The following is a 19,721-nucleotide window of genomic DNA, read 5'->3' as shown; positions in this document are numbered from 1 at the left end:
ATGTATGATACATACCTATAAAGATGGATTAAAATGTATTCATTACCACCACTACATCTCAATATATTTAATATTTTTATCCAATACATTAATTAAGAAGCTGTTTTACTTTGAGTCGCTCAGATCATTTAATAATAAAATACTTCACTAATATTTCCCATATTTAAGATGAATTTGAATATTGAAGGTAGTTTGATTTAGTTCATCTGATAAACTGCAGTTTATATTTATTAGTAAAGTTGTGAATGGGAGTTTGTTGCTATATATACGTTTCAGCAAAAATAATATATATATCATAGAAGGACATCAGACAATTGAAAAGCTCAACTCACCAGTTTTATGTGTGGTAAATAAATTGGCATATTTGTTTTATTATTGGAACGTTGTGTTTCATAAATTACTCAACCAAACAGAACAATATAATACAGTGTACATGGAAACTTGGTCACAGAAGGTAAATGTACCATCTCCAAAAATGTATCAGCAATAACTGTGGATCACGTAATTTGCCTGCAATCATGAGCTGTCTCTGAATGAACCTCAGGAGAAATCAACATAAAAATCTACACAGAAAATTGCTCTGTAATTCTTTGAGGAAGGATCGATGCCTAGGAACGAGTGCAAACCAAAAACCATTTCAATAAAAATAAATGTACATTTCCGAAATGCTCCCGGTGCTAAAGAAATTGTTGAGACTGAAAAAAAAAACAGGCTTAAACTATTGAGGTAAAAGGGTGATGACGGATAAGAAGATGGAAACGTTGTACATTACAGTTTTTTCTTGAATCATAACATATCCTCTGAACTCGTCCACTCCTCCGCTGCAGTTCCACTCTCACGTCTTGCTGCCGTCGGTGTGTCAGGCCTGTGAAGAGCCACTTTGTCTTTTTAGCGCAGTGATCCTGTTTCTGACGTAGTCCTTCACACCCTTCCACGAACGGGTCTTCAGTGCTTTGGCCTCGGCCTCGAGACACTGGATGCAGTCGTTTTTCTGAGGCACCTTGTGTCCCTCAATGAAACGCATCATGTGTCTTTCAACAGCGCGGACCTCTGCTTCTTCCCACTTCTGTTTGCCCTTATATGGAGAACCTGTGGGAGGGAGGGGGGAGGGGACCAGAAATTCAGTTGTGCCCAGAGGCTGAAAACTTTGACATCACATAAGGTTTGAACACAGGTGAACAGCTAGAAGGGGACGTTAAGTAAAGTTTGCATATCTCTGTCAAGGCTAATGTTAAATAAAGTGTAAAAAGAACACAGATCCACTTGTTTAAAAATTATTTCAACAAAACCTGGTGTCAGTGTGGATCTGCAGGCCCAGGTGACAATTTTTGGTATTTTCACCAATTTCCTTTAGAATAATTCATGGATTTTGATTTAAAATCGGGTATATTTAAGGGACTGTTATCTAAGAGTGTGTTGGCCTGATGGGATTGAAGGGAACAATCGGCCCTCGGTGGAGACATGTACTCAAATGAGTTCTTGTTCCTTTGGTAATCAATGAAACATCAAAAGTCGAATCGCACTGTTAAAGAAAGTGACGAATTCCAGGATCTGCTCCAAAATCAAAAGGCTTTATAATTTCTGACAACCAATACTGCGATGAGGTAAATCTTCTTCAAGCAACACAAATTAAAAACAGTATATAAAGCTTGTTCATGACCGACATAACCATACCTTTGTGTCTTTGTTTAGAAGGAACAGACTTGCAGTTGCCTGTTGTGGATTCATGTTCTTGTTGATAGTCATTGGCTTGTTGGTAGCTCGTGCCGGAGAACTCAGTGTGACACCATGATGCAGCTTGTTGTCCTGTTTCAGAATATAACCTCTCTGTATCAAAGAACAAAAAGAGAAAGTCTTCTTCTTACATACAGATTGCATATCATCTGATTACTTCCCATTGGCTTTACAGCTTCGGCTTCCCTCCTAATGAAACTACGGGCCCCCTTTGAATCTCGTGGAGGGATTATATCTGAACACTCTACTTGGAAACCATGTCTTTATACAAAAGGGCATATAACTGAAAACGTATTACCTTCAAAGTCCATCTCGTCCTGCTGCATGCCGCCGTTCTGTCCGTAGGACTTCATTTGATAACGACGGCCAAAAATGAGTTTGGCCTCATCGTCGTCCAGGTTCATCAGCTGGAGCATCTTCGGGTAATGCTTCAGGATCTTTCTCGACGTCAGTGCTTCGGGGTTTTTCGCTCCACATTCTTTGACAAAGTGATGGATGGACTCCGAGCCTTTGTAGGCAGACAGCGCACACGGCCGGCCAAAGAGAAAGGGATTCTTCTGAGGGACGCCGCACGTCTCACGAAGCTTCACGAGAAGCTCCATGGCTGACACGAATGAGGGTTTAAGTAAAACAGGGACCATCCTCCCACAGCTCCCCTTTATGTCAACTCTAGAGAAAAGCCCGCACATGGTTCTTTCCAGATCTGTAACGGACACGTCCATCTCGTCGAGCACGTTGGACTTTTTCCGTGACATGAACGTCTTCAGCTGAATCGAGGCCACCTCTCCAGGTTTCCTCCTGTTGAACACGATCGTCCGGGCCAGTATCACCTTGGCCAGACAAGCATAGTTTTCTGCAGAAGGGTTTTCTCCCAGTTTGTTCTCAGCAAGACGATGAACCGTGTCCAGGTGGGAATTCAGCAGCCTTATATCCTGGGCGATTGGAACATTCCCATCCGAGGTCTTCTTTATTTCTCTGAGATTTGTTAATGCACCTGAAGAAATGAGCCGATTCCATTTCTTCTGATAAACCACAAGGAAGTTTTTTGCCGACTCTGCCAGACTGGTATCACCGCTCTTCACCGCATTAGCCTCAACGATACTACAGGCCTTCTGCAGGTGGTAACCAAGCTTGATGGCCAGTGAAGGAATGCTGAATGTATTGTTTTCGAGGTCATAGCCCGCCAGGACTTTCACTGCAGACACCACGTGCCTGAAGCTTGAAGGGTAGAAGAATTCCTCCAGGTTCTTCAGCGGGGTTGTTCTCTGAGCTTCAAGCACAAGTCTTGCTAACTGACGGAGGTTTTGTCGGATATAGTCGTGCTTCCTCACGTCGGAGGCGTACTGGTTGAACATTTGCTCACCGAACTGTAAGATAACCTGGTCGTCGATGACCGCTTTTGTAACATCGTCGTATATCATCTCGCACACAATGTTCTTGAAACCATCGCTGATGCCGAGATCTCCAAAGATTTCGAGCGCGCACCGCGATGCAATACGCTTCCTTCCAAATTCCGATTCATTCTCATCCTTCACTTTCTCTGGGCATTTTCTCATGTGTCTGAATACAGCGTTCTTCACATAGAGGCCGTGACAGTAGAGACAGTGAAGAAAGTCTTGGGCTTGTCCAGGCTTGCGTGGTCGTTTTTGGACGGCAAGTACTCCCTTCCCTGCTTTTATCACATTCTTATTATGCACAAAGTTTCCCTGATTTATGAGTTTTTTCCATATCTTTCGTCTTTCTCTGGACAAGACGGGGTATTGAAAAGCAACTGCAACCTCAGCTTTGTCGCAGTGTACCCTCTCAAAGTGCCGGGCCATTTTGGACTGCGGCTTTGAGCAAAACAAACAGTAATTCCTCTTGTCGTATACACGCTGTTGCTTCGTATTCAGGGTTGGCAGCACTACAGTTTGAGGGAGCTTCTTCTGATAGGCTGCAGAGGACTTTTTTGCACCTTTGTCCTTAGACGGAGAAGTCTTTGTCTTTGTTTTCCCCTCGGAAGGTTCTTCATCCGTGGGGGTCGAGGAAGCACTGTGACTCAATTTATCTGACGAGCTCCAGTCAGAGTCAGACTGGACGTCAGAGAAGTCTCCGTCATTGTTGGGAAAGTAATCAGGGTCAGTGTCATCGCCTGACTTGGATGAAGTGTCCTCTTTTTTCTGAAAAAGATCAAAAGAATTGGATGTAGAAATGAGGTTGCAGCAACTTTATATCTTACTGAGCTTTTATTAAATATTGTATATGTCTTAACACAGATAAACTGTATGTATCACTGCAATCTTACTAATTTAAGAAACAAGTTTTAAAAGGATGAAGATGTATGAATAATATTATAATTTTATTCCCTGATTTTGATTTTTCAAGTTCAAGTTGCTTTTTTTAATTGAATGGATGAAGTTAAACTTATCCAAGAGTATTTCAGGCCAATCGGAGAATGAATGCTATGAAAGTGCAAAGTCTCCGTTTTCAGTAGATTTGTATCATAGCTGCTCCCCAAAAATAAAGCCAAACAGTCTCCATCGCCATCTGGTGGCTGACTGCAGTATAGGTCTTATGCCCCTATGTTTATGAATAGGACATGGACCAAACTAAAAAGTCAAAGTAAATGTCAAATACATTTTTTTCAAGGATGGGAAGTTTAATGAGATTAAAACATTTAGTCATTTAGTCACTTAGTTTTCATCACTTCACCTCAGATGAAGTGATGAACTGCTTCATACTAAAATCTACACTGTGATATTAGTTAAGAATCAGAAACTCAGGTTAGTACCTGTGATTCTCCTGCTGACATGGGATCATCCGGCAAATCACAGGTCTCAACATGTTCATCACAGGAAGCAGGAGATGAGCAATGAGCTGAAAGATGAGACTGAAAAACCAAAACAAACAAGAGGAAGTCATGGTGTTTGGCTAACATTTAATTACAGCATTAAATGTACAAAGAAAATGTAGTAGAGCAATTTATGCAGATTTTATAATTAAATGTGGAGCAAAGACAGTAATTCACCAACCTGCATAGCCGTGTGTAGAGAGCGTCCATCACCGGTGTCATCAGCAGGTATCGAATCCAGCTTAAAAGGGCAGAAGAAATCTATTCAATGATCAGTAATACAACTATCTAAACTTATCTTTATAGTATGAATTCGCCAACTTTACTTTATAATTGTAACTTCACTGGGTGGCAAATATCTAAGGAAATAATATTGACCTTTAATTCAAAAGTTGCCCGGACACACTTACGAGTTCGTCCATCTCCGCCAGTTGTTTGAGAAGCTGTGCACGATGATTTAAAATGGCTGAACGCTGCCTCTCATTGTCGGGCTGTCAGCAGATACAAATACAAAAAATACATAAAAGTTATAACGTGACGGTGATGATCTTTAACAAAACTCCACAGCTCTTGATTGATTGATCTCTTGAAATCACAAATCCATTTATAGTTTATTTCTGTCAACCTCTGAGGCTTCAAACTGCTTTGTCAGAAATGTATCACACACACGATATGTTTGTGAAGATCTGTGCTAACAGAGTTAATCAGTAAGTTTTGGTGTTTGCCGTTTTGATCCTCACCAGTGGAATTCTGTTCTTGTGCGATGGCTCATTGTTAAACTGAGCAGCCGCATCACGGCCAGACTTGTTTTCAGCCCCTGAGGAGAAGACAAGTGAGACGGATGCTTTATGATTTTAGACATGACATGGGGAGAGAGCAATGAAGACATAATAGTAGCTTGAATTATATATAGAGACCCAAGGACGCTTCCCATGTCTGTGGGGACAAGCTAAAAAGGGCCGAGTCGGAACTGGACCTGCGACCACAGCATGAGAACAGCACCATAATATATGAATCTATATGGAGCCCATTTTATTTGACTCTTCACTTAACAAAGAAAGCAAAGAAATTATGCAACTTAAATATGCAGATCATCTATTTTTGTTAATTACAAGTTCTGCCATTTTTAAAACATTTTTCCAGTATGTTCATATACTTCATATATGTGTATAACACATTGGTTTAAATTGCACAAACATTTTAGTTAATTGTGTCGGTATCTGTCCCTGATTCTTTTACTTATTTATTACCTTCCCTAAGTGAATGTCACTCTTCCCTCTTTCCTCGGCAGTTGGATTGATAAACTCCATAAACAAATACTTTATATCATCTTTAAAATCCAACCCGACATGTTGGACCTCACTGAAGAGGCTTGTTTCTTTACATATATTACAAACATCTCTTACCCCTGCTGTGTAATGAAGGCATCCACTGAGCCTGCTCCTGAGAGGTTGAAGGTCCAAAGCCCTGAGCGTATCCAGCAACACCAGCCGACTCCACGTTCATCCCCCCAGACGGAGCCTGAGGGGCATTTACACGTTGTCCACACGATGGGAGGCTCATGGGCAGACCCTGAAGTCCACCTGGTAAGCCCTGATTGGTTAATTGAGGTCGATACGGGTTGTGGGGTAAGAGAAGCGGCCCGTTTTGGGACCTGCAGAGCTGCTCTCCGTGGTTCGAGATCGAAGTGTCAGCAAACAACGCGGTGGCTGCTGGATGGCTGCTGACGTGCGGGGCTTTGTACATGGCAGAGTGGTACATGGTGTGGGGGGGCGGGAGGCTGCTGGGGCCGCTCACACAGCTCGGACCCTGCAGGTGCTCGTACGAGGATCTGTGCTCAGAGGACGAGCCCAGGCCGAGGTGCTGGGAGCCGCCCAGTGGCTCCAGCAGGGCTCCCTGCGTGGAGTTTGTGGGCCAGCCATTCGGACTCACCCACGAATGAAAGGGGACGTGGCTCTTATTTGTTGCCGGGTTGTCCATCATCCTCCAGACCCATGTGACCGTGTCTGCTCGGAGTCCCTCGGTCCTAGCAGAGCAGGGCAACGCGCACAGTTAATCACGATGTAGCTTCATCACTGTTATTAACCTGAGGTCTACTCCCAACATGTTAGCTAGCTACCTTTAATAATAGTTAGCATCAGCTGTGTTAGCCTGCTCGACCGAGGAAGTGCGAAATGTTTCGTAGAGGAAACGACATTTTAAGAAAACGTCCAGGCTCAACAAAACAAGCGCATGTGCACAGAATACATATAATTTTAATTAAAATAAGTCTGATCATGAGTACTGTACCTTATTACGTCACAGAGCGGCCTTTGTTTACCTCTCACCTTGCTAACTTAGCACTTCCGCCTCTTTTTCTTCTTCGTTTGATGTTCAATGGCGGTTGGCAAACAACCTATTGGTGCATTACCGCCGCCATGTGGAAAGGAGTCAGAATGGATTTTTATATTCTTTAGAAACCTGAATATTTCCTCTTTCCTTCATCACCTGAGTCCCTCTGTAATATTTATATTAGACCTAAAGTTAAACTGTGTCTTTGTGGTGAGTTGTTAAGTGTCTGTCTGTTTCATTGTGGACAGACTAAGAATAAAAGCTCCAGTGTTTCCTGCTGATCATCACGTCTGTCACATCTGCCTGTTCAGTATCTTCAGGCTGCTGTTCTCAGACCTGTGTCACCAAACCTCATCCTTCATTCTATCACCTCTTCCCTTGTATATCTGGTGCTTGTTCTCATTCCACCTGCTCTCTGTTGAATACTATGCAAGTACCTGCCCTTGTCTCCTCTGTCTTACTCTCTGTTCTTACTGGACTTGAAAAATAAGATCTCCTCTGATCCCTGACAAACCCTGAGTCAGCAAAAACTGAGAGTCACTAGATCAGCATGTTTCTATGACTATGCTCTTTCAGTAACCTCATCCATTCTCACCACTGGGGGTCAGCAGGAGCTGGATGTTCAGCAGCAGAGAACTGGAAACTTTTATCTGTGGAGGTTGTTTTAAAAAAACAAACTTAAAAAAAACCAGAATAAACAGGGAAAGATTGATGTTTTACTTTTGTGCATTTTTTAAACAGAGATTAGAGCTAAAACATACTTTTCAAAATGTAGGTGTGCATGTTGGCTCTCTAACTCAACACACAAGTTTAAATGTGCCTACATCACCCCTTATCTAAGCATCTATAGTATCTACAGTAAACTGCAATAACATCTATGGACTAATATTCATGTGCGATCTGTGCACTTTATGATGTGAGGATCAGTGGGTCTTTATAAATTATGCAATTTTGATATTCTGAAGCAATTTAACTGTCTTTTTCTCTTTTATGAATGTGTTCCATTAGCCTTTGTCTGTGTGTGTGTGTGTGTGTGTGTGCGTGTGTGTGTGTGTGTTGAACCTTTCCTCAGCTTCATAACGTCCTTGTTCTGTATTTGACCCCTAAAAGCATCTCTCTCTCTCTCTCTCTCTCTCTCTCTCTCTCTCTCTCTCCCTCTCCCTCTCCCTCTCCCTCTCCCTCTCCCTCTCCACGTACCACTTCCCCCAAACCACTCCCCCAGGAGCTCTGAATAACTGAGCACACACGCCGGCCGTCTCTCACGACGGACCTGAACACTGCCTCGGTGTGTTTTCGGAGTGTTACAGGCCTTCAGGAGCGAGGCAGCGCAGTGAGACCGAGGAGCAGATGAATATTTGATCAGCTCCTCTCCGGCCCTGTGTGCTGTAATATTGATGCGGTCCAGTGGCATTGAGGCCCTGTCTCTCCGGCTCACAGGTACATTAGCAAACTGCTGCCAAACCTGAGCTCTCCCTGACATCCCACTGGAGAAAACCTGTGTGGCATGAAGAAGATAATGTGTCAGTGTGTGTATTTGTGTATTTTACCAGGGTACTTTTAGTCGAATACCCTGTGTAAGTACTTGTGTATACTGTGCTGTATTGTGTTATATGCCGGTGGGAGCAGAAAGCACATGTTTCTTACAGGCTACTGGTTAATATTCTATGTCCGGTCTCGTCTACCAGGTCAACAGTGTAACCGGCCTCGTAAAGAAAAAGCGTGAAGTGAATTTTAGATTTTGTGTAATACAGCATAATTTAAATGACTCATTCAGCTTAAGATTACGTGAAAGACAATATTAACACATGTAGGATTTGTTTTGTTTCACAGAAAGAGGAATTATTTCAGCAGTGAATACACGTCGCCCATCACACAGACACAAGTCTCACTCTCACATTCACACAAACAGTCTGTTGAGAGTCTCCGGTCAAATTAAGCCTTTGGTCTGCATGTCTCTGGTCCGCGGGAGGAAGAGAAGCCGGAGAAAACACACAACAACACACAACAACACGCATAGAATATCATAACTTCATAATTTATAGGAAGCTGCGCCACCGCTGCTGCACAGAAAGCTGTTCCTCTGTTTGTTCAGTGAAGCTCGACTCACTTCACAGAACTTGGGCTCGAGATGTTCTTTCTGTAAGTATTAGGTGGATTTAAGTGACAATACTGAGTGTGTTCACCCACATGATGGCTTTTCTCTTTGTGTGCTCCGGTGTTTAAGCCTTTATCATTATCGTGTCACTTGTGGAGTTCTATGATCTCATTTAAAGATCAGCTGTCAGCCATGGACGTGACCTTTGTCCACCTGTGATTGAGTGAATCCATCTGTAGGGGGCGCCCTGTTATTTGTCTGCTGGTCTGATGTTCTGCTTCATGTGTGAGTTGTGTCAGGCCGGAGCTGCACAATGACATTATGTGATATCATTGTTTGTCTGTGCTCCTGCAGGCCGCATGACACCTACTGATCTGCAGGAAGTTCCTCCTCCATCATGAACAGTGAGCAGAGAGGAGGAGAAAGAGGAGGCTCAGCAGGAGGTGCACTCAGACTCATATGACTTCTAGCTCTGCTGTTCCCTGCTCTTCCTTTCCTCCCTGTGGATTCTACCATTCGGTGTCTGTATCCTCACCTGAACTGAAACACTTTCATGCTCCTCTTTCTTTGTTTTGTTATTCACTTGTTATCTCCATCTTGGAGTTGGCAGTTATATCGATGTTTGTACAAGATTCAAGAATGTACCATAGCGGTTAATTTGTCTTGGGATCTTCACCAAAAAAAAAAAAGGTTTTACATCTTCAACATATTATAAAAGAGACCACACAGACTTTGATTATGAGATTTACCAGAATCCTGCTCCAACCAATCCTTCTATAAACTCCTCTAGTCCAGGATTTGCTTGAGCCGAAGAACAAAGACGACCAGTTTCTCTGTCTTGTGAAGACATTTAGTGCTTGATGTTAATCCACTTTTACACACTTTGAAATACACAACATTTACAAAAAGAGAAAGTGAACATATATCAGTGTGAAATGGTCCATGTCCCACCCAATAACATGGAGGAGGCAGGGTTTTTGATCTGTTATGCAGTCAGCCACCATGGGACACTTTAAAGGAGCTTGTGTCTTCCTTCTTTATAATCTTTTTATGGGAAAACCTAGAGACACTTCAGTCCTCGAGGTTGAGCGTCTGGAAGGATGGGACCGGGTTTCTGTCCACAGCTGTCTTGGAAGCATTAGCAGACCAGACTGGACGGACCTCAGGCTGAAATCTTAGCCTTGCCTCAGTGCCCTGGCGAGCTGCGCATCATTAGCCGCCATCTTGGCCCCGACACTTGCTGTGTCCCTCAGAACCAGACGGACGCGGTGGCCAGGCTTCCTGGAAGTGAGCTGTCAGGATCAATGTCAGGGACAGTGAAGGGAAACTGGTCATTATTTCTGCTCCAGCTGTTAAGCTCAGAGTGAAATAACACAAGCATACAAAGTTAGGGAAATGTTCTAAACCAGTGAAGGCCAGAGCCGGACCTTCGATTCACTTTGATAGCTCAACAGCTATTCAAAGGAAGTCATTGTCAACAGAGGATGAACCAAAGTAACTTCTCTTCCACCACCTCAATGGAAGTCAATGCAATCACTGTGGCCCCTTCACAGGATATACAGAGCATCATCAAAATCTAAATTACATTGCAAGATTATTTCTTTTTACATTTTCACTGATTTCCCAGGAAATAATTCCTCAGTTTCTTTAGAGACCGATTCAGTGTGAGCAGTTTGGTGCAGCTTGATTGAATCTGAGGGGGGGGGGGGGGCCTTGGTGGAGCTCTGTGGTCCTTTAAGTGCTCTTCTCGTTTCTCTGTCAGCAGAATTACTCAAAAGCTTCTTAACCAGTCTCCATGGAATCATGTGGAAGGTTGGGACATGACCCAAAGAAGGAACCCAATACATCTTGTAGTGGATCCGGAGAAACGAGCAGATCCAGTGATTCTTTTAATCCCTTTTTTAACATGGTAAGATCGAGCGTTAGCCTGAGCAGAGGAGCGTTCTGTACACGTAGACACAACAATCAAGGGATGTTCGATACGGCCACAAAGTGCCTCTCGGTGGACGTTCAATCCAACAATCTACTCGTGCATCGGACACTTTCTGCTGGGTCGGAAAGTTGTCTCCTCCGAAGCCCCGGGGAGTTTCATTCAGCCGCTGGTAATGCTGTTACGACGGCTGAGCTAATGCAGCATCCTGTCATATTGTTGTGTGGCCTCTTCCCTCAGGAACTGCTGTGTGTGTGAGTATCTGAGTGAAGGAGAGCAGAGGAGGGAGGGGTTTATTACGGTACATTAAGGGGTGTGGGGGGGGGATTACACTGACCATGCTGACATCAACATGTTAGCTAATTGACGAGAGGGGATATAAAGTACATGCTGTTTATCAAATCCTCTTTGGGATCAGAGTAAAACACTTATGGGGCGAGTGAATGTCTCCATGACCATCGACACTTACACACAAGTGGGGATTAGAGGCCTCTGTGGATGAAGAGTTGGAGATGATCGAGGCAGATTGTGTAGAAATGGATTCTGGACCGAGCTGCGTCCGGGAAAATGTGGTCGACGCTCACTTTCCGCTGCCGGCCCCCCCCGACAGCAGGGACGGAGCTGGCCACATGAAGGGGGCATCGGGTCATCGAGTCCTTCACCTGGATGCAGCTCGATAAATAACTGTGATGGGTCACTGGGTGCAACTGGGAGCCACACGTTGATCTAAGGGTCAACCAGTCCGGGCCACGGCTCATTTAAAGATGTGTCCCTGCTATAATAGACCTCGTGAAAAATTCATATAAATGAAGTGAAGTCAATCTAAAGACCTTGTCTCCTCTCCGTCCTCCATCCTCTTCCCTTTTTTTAATTGTTTTAAATCTGCACCCCCCGATCCACCAGTGGCAGAAGTAAGTCGGCTTGTTCTTAAACATCAACTGATTAGATTTCAGTGATAAATATCATATGAGTCCAGAAAACAAATGTCTAAAACTGGACTTATCTCCTAAAGTCCACGATCTCCTCATTTCCTTCATCCTTTCCTTGTGTCCTCTCTCCTCATCCCTTTGTCTCCTGCCCTTTTCCTAACCTCCTCTCCTCTGCTCTCCTTTCATGCACTTGCTTATTTCATCCCTTGTCCTTTCCCCTAATTTCCTTTCCTTTCTGATCTCCTCTCCTCCCTTCTTGTTTTCTCTCCTCTGTTTTGCTCCCTTGCTTTCCTTTCCTAACGACTCTTCCCCCATCTGCTCCCTTTCTTCCTTTTATCGTTACCTTGTTTTTATCCCTTGCTGATTCTACCTCCCATCTCCTTTTCCCTCTGCTCTCCTTATTCCTTCTCCTCTTCTCACTCCTCCTTGCCCCCCCGTCTTCTCGTTCTGTCTCCCCTCTGCTCCTTCGGGCTCGGAGGAGCGTCATCGTGGAGCATCTCCAAGCTCAGGGCTCCAGACACAACACACCCAATGCACAGTGGTGGAGCGGAGGGAGCGCTTCAGTCAGAGATTTAACAATGAGCAGCATCGAGAACAATAACAGGAGCGTTTTCATTTTCCAAGTATCCCAGTGAAAACAAAAGTCAAGTAAAGTAGTTAAACTACTAGAACTCCTTTAATTAACGTTATCACTGCCTTTTGGTTCAATCTGAGCTCTTTGTGCAGCAGCGGTGGATCAAATTACTGCAGGTTACTTTCACAGTCTCACAAAGAAAACTGCAACCAGCATCTGAACCAGCAACCCCTTCCTCACAGGCAGGTTTAGAGGATTCACAGAAACGTCATCTCTGCTGTGAGGTTCTATTCACTAAGATGTGGTTTCTCTCCTCTCTCCTCTCTCCCCTCTCCTCTCTCTCCTCTCTCCTCTCTCCTCTCCCCTCTCTCCTCTCTCCTCTCTCCTCTCTCCTCTCTCTCCTCTCTCCTCTCTCCTCTCTCCCCTCTCCCCTCTCTCCTATCTCCTCTCTCCTCTCCCCTCTCCCCTCTCCCCTCTCCCCTCTCCTCTCCTGTCCCTCCTCTCTCCTCTCTCCTCTCCTCTCTCCTCCTTCCTCTCCTCAGATCTGCTGTACAACAACCCACCGACACCTGAGTGTGTTACTCTACACGTGTGTGTATCTGTGAGACAGCGCTGCAGCCCCTTCGCACTCAGTTCTCAATCGCTGCATGTAGATCTTGTTGGATGACGGTTCATATCTATTCCAGGATGTGGCACTTCCCCCCCACCGTCCCTGTCAGAGATGTCAAAACGCTGTGTGTGTGCAAGAAGACTCGTCAACTTTTGTATGTAAACTTCTTTTGTTGGGTTCACACATATTCTTAGTAAAAGAACCAAATAAAAGAACCGGTCCTGACTGAGCTGAGATGTCTCCACAGATACATAAAGTCTTAACAGCCGTGGACGTGGAGACAGACACAAGTACAATGTAAGAAGTTTGATTTTCAAGTCGTCTTCTGACATCTTAGGGCACACATCTTTCTCAAAGCTCCGTTCAGGCATAAAAATTCTGTTAAATCACATCATAAAAGTAATTTCTACAGATTTCCAAGTGTTAAAAACGTGTCAAATTGATTTTTCGTGATGTTGGTTCTTGATCTTTTCTTTTAATATGTGTGAATGAATTTTTTGCAATTCCCCCCGAGTGTCCTGTGTCTGTGTCATCTGTTTCTTAAAGACTTAAGAAGAAGAAATAAAGAAAATCCTCTTCAGTGGGAAATCTGCTCACACATCTTTAATAACACTGGTATGATTTTTACTCATTATTCATGAAGTCTGGTAAATCTTCAGTTTCTGCCCCCACATATGATGCGCTCAACTGCTTCAGATAATGTTGCTTGCTCTAAAATATTTATTTAAATCCAATTCACTGACTGTACACACACTCAGAGCCAAGTTCTGGCTGTTCGCAGCTCTCCAGCTCAGCATGGGGTCCCCGCTGTTCTAAACCTCAGCTATTTCCAACCAGAACCTCACTCTCGAGTCTCACGTTGAAAAGCTCTCGTGTTCTTATACACTTGAGGAATGTTTCTGGAAATAGATTTTCTATTTAGTTTAATGACTTTCAAAGGGTGGATTATTTCAACGCCAGGGTCGGACTACCAGATAGAACCTGGAAGACGTAACTGTGGATGTTGCGTTTCTTGAAATCTCTGTTTTAAAGATACTTTGTCAACAGAACAAAAAAATGGTTGCAACCTTTCATCGGTTTCTTTGACAAGCTGCATCTCGTCTCCTGCATCAGATGATTAAACAAGGTGATGAACAATATATTGAGAAGAAATGGAATTCCTTTGACATCACCTTGCAGAACTGTAGTCTAATTTATATTCTTAATCTTTTGGACGGCATCTTGGCAGCTTTCCTCCTCTGTGGGGTAAAGGATGGTGGGGGGGGGGGGGGGATGCAGGAAGAGTCGGAGGGGCTGCTTCTTGTCCTGCATTATTAATACCTGATGTTCACAGTTGACCTGGCGCTTACACACTTCCCTCGTCAAGCCATGAATGGACGAGTGTGTGTGTGTTTGTGTGTAGCAGACAGGAGGCGAATCAAACCACAGCTAGAGCCTCCAGGATGGAAACACAACATCCACCTCGCTGCATTAAAAGTCTCCTTTTGGAAGAAAATCAGCTCTTAAGTGGCTTCGTCTCCGTCATGGCCGACGGGCCGGCTGCTGCGTGAGGAGCTGTTAGTTCTGTATGATGAGCTTTGCAATTTGTTCTCGGTAATCTGCCTCAGTTCAAGCCAGAATCGGGGGGGTTCATTACATCCTTAAGTGAGACGGGTTTCATCCAAATCCGCAGCTTCTGGAGAGAAAGGAATGTAATAGAGATAATTTGCTCTGAAAAGGAACAAACAGAGCAAAGTGGGGCTGAGCGATCTGTCAAAAAGCCCTGTGAGAAAACTTCTCTGACAACCACATAATGAGGCTCAGTGAGGGTCTCCCACCATCGCATTGTGTCTTTATCTGCGCTTTCTAAACTGGGAGGATGAAAAGACGTTTAAAAAAAAACAAGGGGCTGCAGGTTCAGAAGAAATTACCCATGCTTATTTATTCAGAGATGTCGCCTCATAGAGCGACCGAGCCCCTGGGTTTTCTCACAGGCCCGAGCGAGCGCCAGAGGGAAATGACGGAGACTGAAAAGACGAGGGACACACAGAAAGAAGTGTTTTTCCCCAAAAATGTGTAAAAAGAAGAGGGTTGATGTGACAGATAAGAGATCAGGGTCATCACGTCGGTCAAGGTGGGGGGGGGGGGGGGAGTGCCGGAGCGACAGGAAGCAGAGGAACACAAAAGGAAAGACGAGAAAAGGAACGAGCGATCAGAGTCTCAGATCAGACCCGAAATTTAACTGGAGCCTCGGAGGGATGGAGACAGGGGGTAGGGTGGGGGGGCGAGGGGGGGGGGGGTTGATGGCAAACAGCAACGGTGGAGGCGGGGAGGGGTGGAGCGCTGGTTGAGCGTTTCCCAGGGGTCTCGGAGGGAGAGGAAGATGGCTCGGCAAGTGCACCCCCCCCCCCCCGCAGGGAAACTCGACGGGGGGCCAGCTTTTTTGTTTTGGAGAGAGAGAAATAAAGAGAAGCTCCTCTCGCTCGCCCCCGACAGTAAGACAGAGAGATAACAGAGGCTCATACACTGCATATTTCTGCTGGTGGAGGAGCTTTGTTACCAAGGGGGGGGGGGGGGGGGGGGGCTCCTTCTAATCCAGTCACTCATCTCCCACCCCCACACATTCACTTACACACATAGACACACAGTCTGTGGGTAGCAGGGACAGTGACATGTACATGAAACCACATCAGTCCAACCTGAGTACAGGCCCCATTGATTTATTCATAGGAATACTGTCCAGTTGAATATCATTAATTAAAGTATTTAAGTATTAATACTCAGCCTTAAGGGTGTTTACACTTTTATTTAGCGAACATGGACTCGTAGCTTTTTCTCAACTTTCATTCAGATTTATTTATTTGTACAAAATGAGGTTACAATCCCCACTTGCTTGTGGAGGTTGACATCATAAAATGAAGGCAGAAATCTTCACAGATGATGTACAAAACAAAAGCATCTGAATACTTCATCTGTGTTTTAATGTATGATGCCCCCCCACCCTCGAGCAGCCCCTCCGCTCAGAGGAGCAGTTTAATGTTGATCTGGAGCAGATTAGCCAAAGTTAAATTCTGTAATCGCTGCGATGAGCTTAAACAAAAACTGAGTCGGGGTCTGCTCAAGGTTAAAGCGATCGATGTCTCTTTCAATTAGCTGCCGTTGTTCAATCAGGCGCTCGTCTCTCTTTCTATCCTCTCATTTCGTTCCAATATGCTTTAGTATTGATTTGGACGGCCGCTTTGGCAAAGTGCATGAATAAAAACAATCTGCTTTTTGTTATTGATTATTCCTTAAAGGAACGAGGGAAAGTGACAGTGTTTTGTCCTATTTCTACTTCAGCTGGGTATTATAGAAACTTCATTACTCTATTGCATTATTTTATTTAAGCATTTGATTTATTGTGACTAATTCAAGTGTTTTTTACTGAACCAGAGTTTTTTCTAATCATTTAAATAAGATAAGCAGCAGTGTGACTATCAGATCTGGAGCCAAACCTGGATCCAATAAATCATTAGATAGAGCGTTTCTGTTTTAACCTGTGCAGCTTCTCCAGCCTTCACGGAACAGGTTCAACAGGAAACAGATCAACTGCATGAGCTGAAGCCGTCCAGCCAATCAAAGCTGTTATTCCCTAATGAGCATTCAGAGCGAATCGGTGAGTGACAGCAAAGAAAAGTAAAGTTGTTAAGTTTTTGTCGAAAATAGGAAAATGGGTTGAATCTTAAGCGACAAAGAGGGAAACTTTCTTTCTTCCAAAATAAAGCACTTTATTCTAGGATTTATTTTATTTTGTATTTAAATGTTTTACTTGACACAACAAAAGAACAGGATCAGATCTTTGAATCGCTTATTTGAAAAATTCAAAAGCAGGAAAAACAATGTGAAAATGATTAAATAATCTTTAACTGATGTGAATTGAAACAAAAAGCAATGACAGAGATGTTGGGGTTGTGTCGTTGTCTTTGTGCTGTTGTGTGTCGGCGCTCTGTAACTTATTTATGATTCAGCGGACTCACAACAGCCAAGTGAAGGAGGGAATATGAGAGGAAAGACGACAAAAGAGAGGAGGTTAAAAAACAGGAGGAATGGAGCAGGAGAGGGAGGAGGAGTGGAAAAGGTTTTACTCCTTGAAGGTGAGCAGATGAAAGGAGAGAAAAAAGATCTGATGGGGGAGAAATAAAAAAAGACAAGAAGCGGAAAAAAAAGGAGGGCGTGAGGGAGAGGGGTGTTTCCCTGAGGCAGAGATGTGTGTGTGTGTGTGTGTGTGTGTGTTTGTGTGTTTGTGACACAGAGAGAGAGAGAGAGAGATTAGTTCACACACACAGACACACACTCACACTCCCTCTCTCCCAGTCACTCAGTCAGTCGCAACAACACGCTCACCGAGGTCGGCAGCACAAAGCAGAGCCTCTCTCTTAGCAGCTTGCACACACACACACACACACACATACTCTACCTCCCCACACACACACACACACACTCACTCACAGACACACCGTGACACACACACTCTCTCAGAGCACACACCTCCTCTGGACGCCTGGGAAGCTGGAGCCAAGCTGACGAGAGGAAGAAGACAAAAGAAGACGAAGTAGTAAAGAAGGAGGAAGAGGAAGTAAACACACGTTTCGGTGGAAAGCATCAATCAGGTGAGTGCGTCTTCATCTCCTCTGTTCACTCTCTGCTCATCTTCTTCAAACTGCAGCAGGAAACCACCACACAGTTAATGTGTACACAGTGCAACATGTACATCCTGTGTGAGGAAGAGTGACGTCTGGTGACTGTACCTGCACAGTGTGAGTGAGCAGAGTTCATCTGATCTGCTCACTACTGTTTGAAGACTTGAGTCAATAGAGAAACTTTAGTTGTTGTAGTTCCGTAGTTTGTTTGCTTGGGAACTTAAAACTCGTTCATCTGTTTAAATGAAGATCAGAAGGTATTTTTGTGTGAGTGTGCATTTTTGTGTGTGTGTGTGTGTGTGTGTGTGTGTGTGTGTGTGTGTGTGTGTTTGTGTTGTACACCACATCAGAGAGTGAGGCAGAGTGTGTGAAGGTTTCCTGAGAATCTCAAACACAACTTCCGTAGGTTTGTGGAGATTCAAGCTCAGAGAACTGGAGCCGGTGTTGTTGATGATTGACAGTTTTTTTCTTGTCAATAAAAAGAAGCGTAACGACACAAACATGTGTTTACATGACGAGCAGCTGTCGTCAGGGTGACTGTTGTTTGTCAAGAGGAAAGATAAACAAATCAGGAGACGTTATCAACAGAGTCCACAGAGGGTCAGCTGACTGGGTCGTCTGGATCGTGGACTTTAGCACAGGAGACCTCTGGGGGGTAACTTTCTTAACCATGATAACCGAAACTCTCCAGAGCTTAACAAAGAGGCAACGTCAACGCAAAGCACGATGTGTGTCCAACCGTTGTGTTCTTGCTAACCAAACTTCGCCCATAGCGTAGAACACAACAGTTTTTAACGACGTCTTTTGAAAACCTTTATTCAAACGGCCTTTGCACACGAGACGCGTTCATTTTGCATTGAATTAATTTGCACATTAATGTTCTTTAAACCTGGTTCCAGTCAAAATAAGCTTTCACGCAGCTTCTATTAATTTTTCTCGGACCCTGTCGACCTCCTAACATGTTGTTGAAAACCTCCCATAATGAAGCAGTAGATTAAAAATGACCTCCTCTTTCAGGAGAACCTCCTCTTTGTGTGGATTTATTGAATAGAACTCTCTTTAGGTGGAACCGTGCTGTGGGGAAGTTCTCCCTGTGTCTTCAGATACTCTGGCTTCCTGGCTCATTGGGGTTAGGTTGACTCGAGTGTGACTGGGTGTTTGTCTTTGTGTGTCGGCCCTGTGACACGCCGGTGGCCGGTCCAGTGTTTACTTTACCAGCTCCCCCCCCCCCCAACGACCTTCACAGGACAAGTAGAGATAACGAATGGATGGATTTGTCGTTAGCCATCGCTCAGTTATTTTTGAAGCAGGAGAAACGAGTCCTGCTGCAGAACCTGTGCACAGCTCGGATTCCATACGAACAAATGGGACCTTAGTCATCTTAAATACTATAGGAAATAAATCTGTATGAGAAATGGAACAATGATCTTGGTGACGGATGTGGCAGCAGTTCTTCTTTCTCCGTCCTGGAATCTGCCCTGAAGCAGCTGCCACAAAGTTGAAGCCCCTGAAACAAAGAGTGAAACTCACCAAGTTCTCTCTTCTGTTATACTTGTGTTCATGGTTCAGTTTGTTCCCTTATCATTTATTTTCTAAATCAAATCCCAATTAATGTGAGCAGTCAGGCCTCGTGAATGTGTTTTGTCTTTTGTGCCGTTTATTTGAGTCGCTGTCAATTTGTGCAAAAATCTCTTCTAATTATCTCAACTAAACTAAACTGAGCTCCTTGAGAGGGAGAGTTATCCAAACTGAGGCAGCTCCGCTTCCCACCGCGCTCCCACACGACTCATCGGACTGTACCATTAAAAGAAAATAACCCAATGTCTAACAGCAATAACCCTGACCTCCTGTGGGGCGAGCGAAGAATTCAAACAGACGAAACAACCGGAGCAGATCCAGGTCAGAGGGGCTGCGGTGGGACAGACTGTGTGTGTGTGTGTGTGTGTGTGTGTGTGTGTGTGTGTGTGTGTGTGTGTGTGTGTGTGTGTGTGTGTGTGTGTGTGTGTGTGTGTGTGTGTGTGTGTGTGTGT

General features: G+C 44.3%; 2 protein-coding genes and 1 long non-coding RNA gene across 3 annotated transcripts in view; 2 read left to right on the top strand and 1 right to left on the bottom strand.

The window, feature by feature from the left end:
• Positions 1-18: 18 nt before the first annotated feature.
• On the bottom strand, positions 19-6,923 carry LOC133947495 (uncharacterized). The gene is made up of 9 exons (XM_062382188.1): positions 6,854-6,923; positions 5,971-6,590; positions 5,305-5,381; positions 4,975-5,055; positions 4,746-4,805; positions 4,505-4,603; positions 2,033-3,893; positions 1,675-1,827; positions 19-1,089 (listed from the first exon to the last, which is right to left on the bottom strand). The coding sequence occupies exons 2-9, from the start codon at positions 6,545-6,547 to the stop codon at positions 860-862; spliced, it is 3,138 nt and encodes a 1,045-aa protein (XP_062238172.1). The 5' UTR covers positions 6,548-6,590; positions 6,854-6,923; the 3' UTR covers positions 19-859.
• LOC133947511 (uncharacterized) lies at positions 6,018-13,586 on the top strand. Its single transcript, XR_009919162.1, has 4 exons — positions 6,018-6,150; positions 8,118-8,332; positions 9,345-9,433; positions 12,966-13,586. It is a non-coding gene; the product is annotated as an uncharacterized LOC133947511 (long non-coding RNA).
• A 3,760-nt stretch (positions 13,587-17,346) lies between these two features.
• The window catches only part of hs3st1l2 (heparan sulfate (glucosamine) 3-O-sulfotransferase 1-like 2), a 19,741-nt gene continuing 17,366 nt past the window's right edge, over positions 17,347-19,721 (top strand). Inside the window, exon 1 of the mRNA XM_062382025.1 lies at positions 17,347-17,661. The gene's annotated coding sequence lies outside the window, so the exon portion shown is untranslated. The remainder of the gene's footprint in view (positions 17,662-19,721) is intronic.

The sequence above is a fragment of the Platichthys flesus genome, chromosome 3 (genome assembly GCF_949316205.1).
Source record: "Platichthys flesus chromosome 3, fPlaFle2.1, whole genome shotgun sequence".
NCBI lineage: Eukaryota > Metazoa > Chordata > Actinopteri > Pleuronectiformes > Pleuronectidae > Platichthys > Platichthys flesus.
This window is presented reverse-complemented; position numbering and strand designations above follow the sequence as displayed.

Excerpts from the sequence above, each read along its gene's own strand:
- LOC133947495 (XM_062382188.1), bottom strand. The coding sequence starts at position 6,547 with ATGATGGACAACCCGGCAACAAATAAGAGCCACGTCCCCTTTCATTCG. Across the intron at positions 4,604-4,745 it reads CTCTACACACGGCTATGCAG|TCTCATCTTTCAGCTCATTG; the intron begins GTTGGTGAATTA and ends TTGGTTTTTCAG. Across the intron at positions 1,828-2,032 it reads GGACGAGATGGACTTTGAAG|AGAGGTTATATTCTGAAACA; the intron begins GTAATACGTTTT and ends TCTTTGATACAG.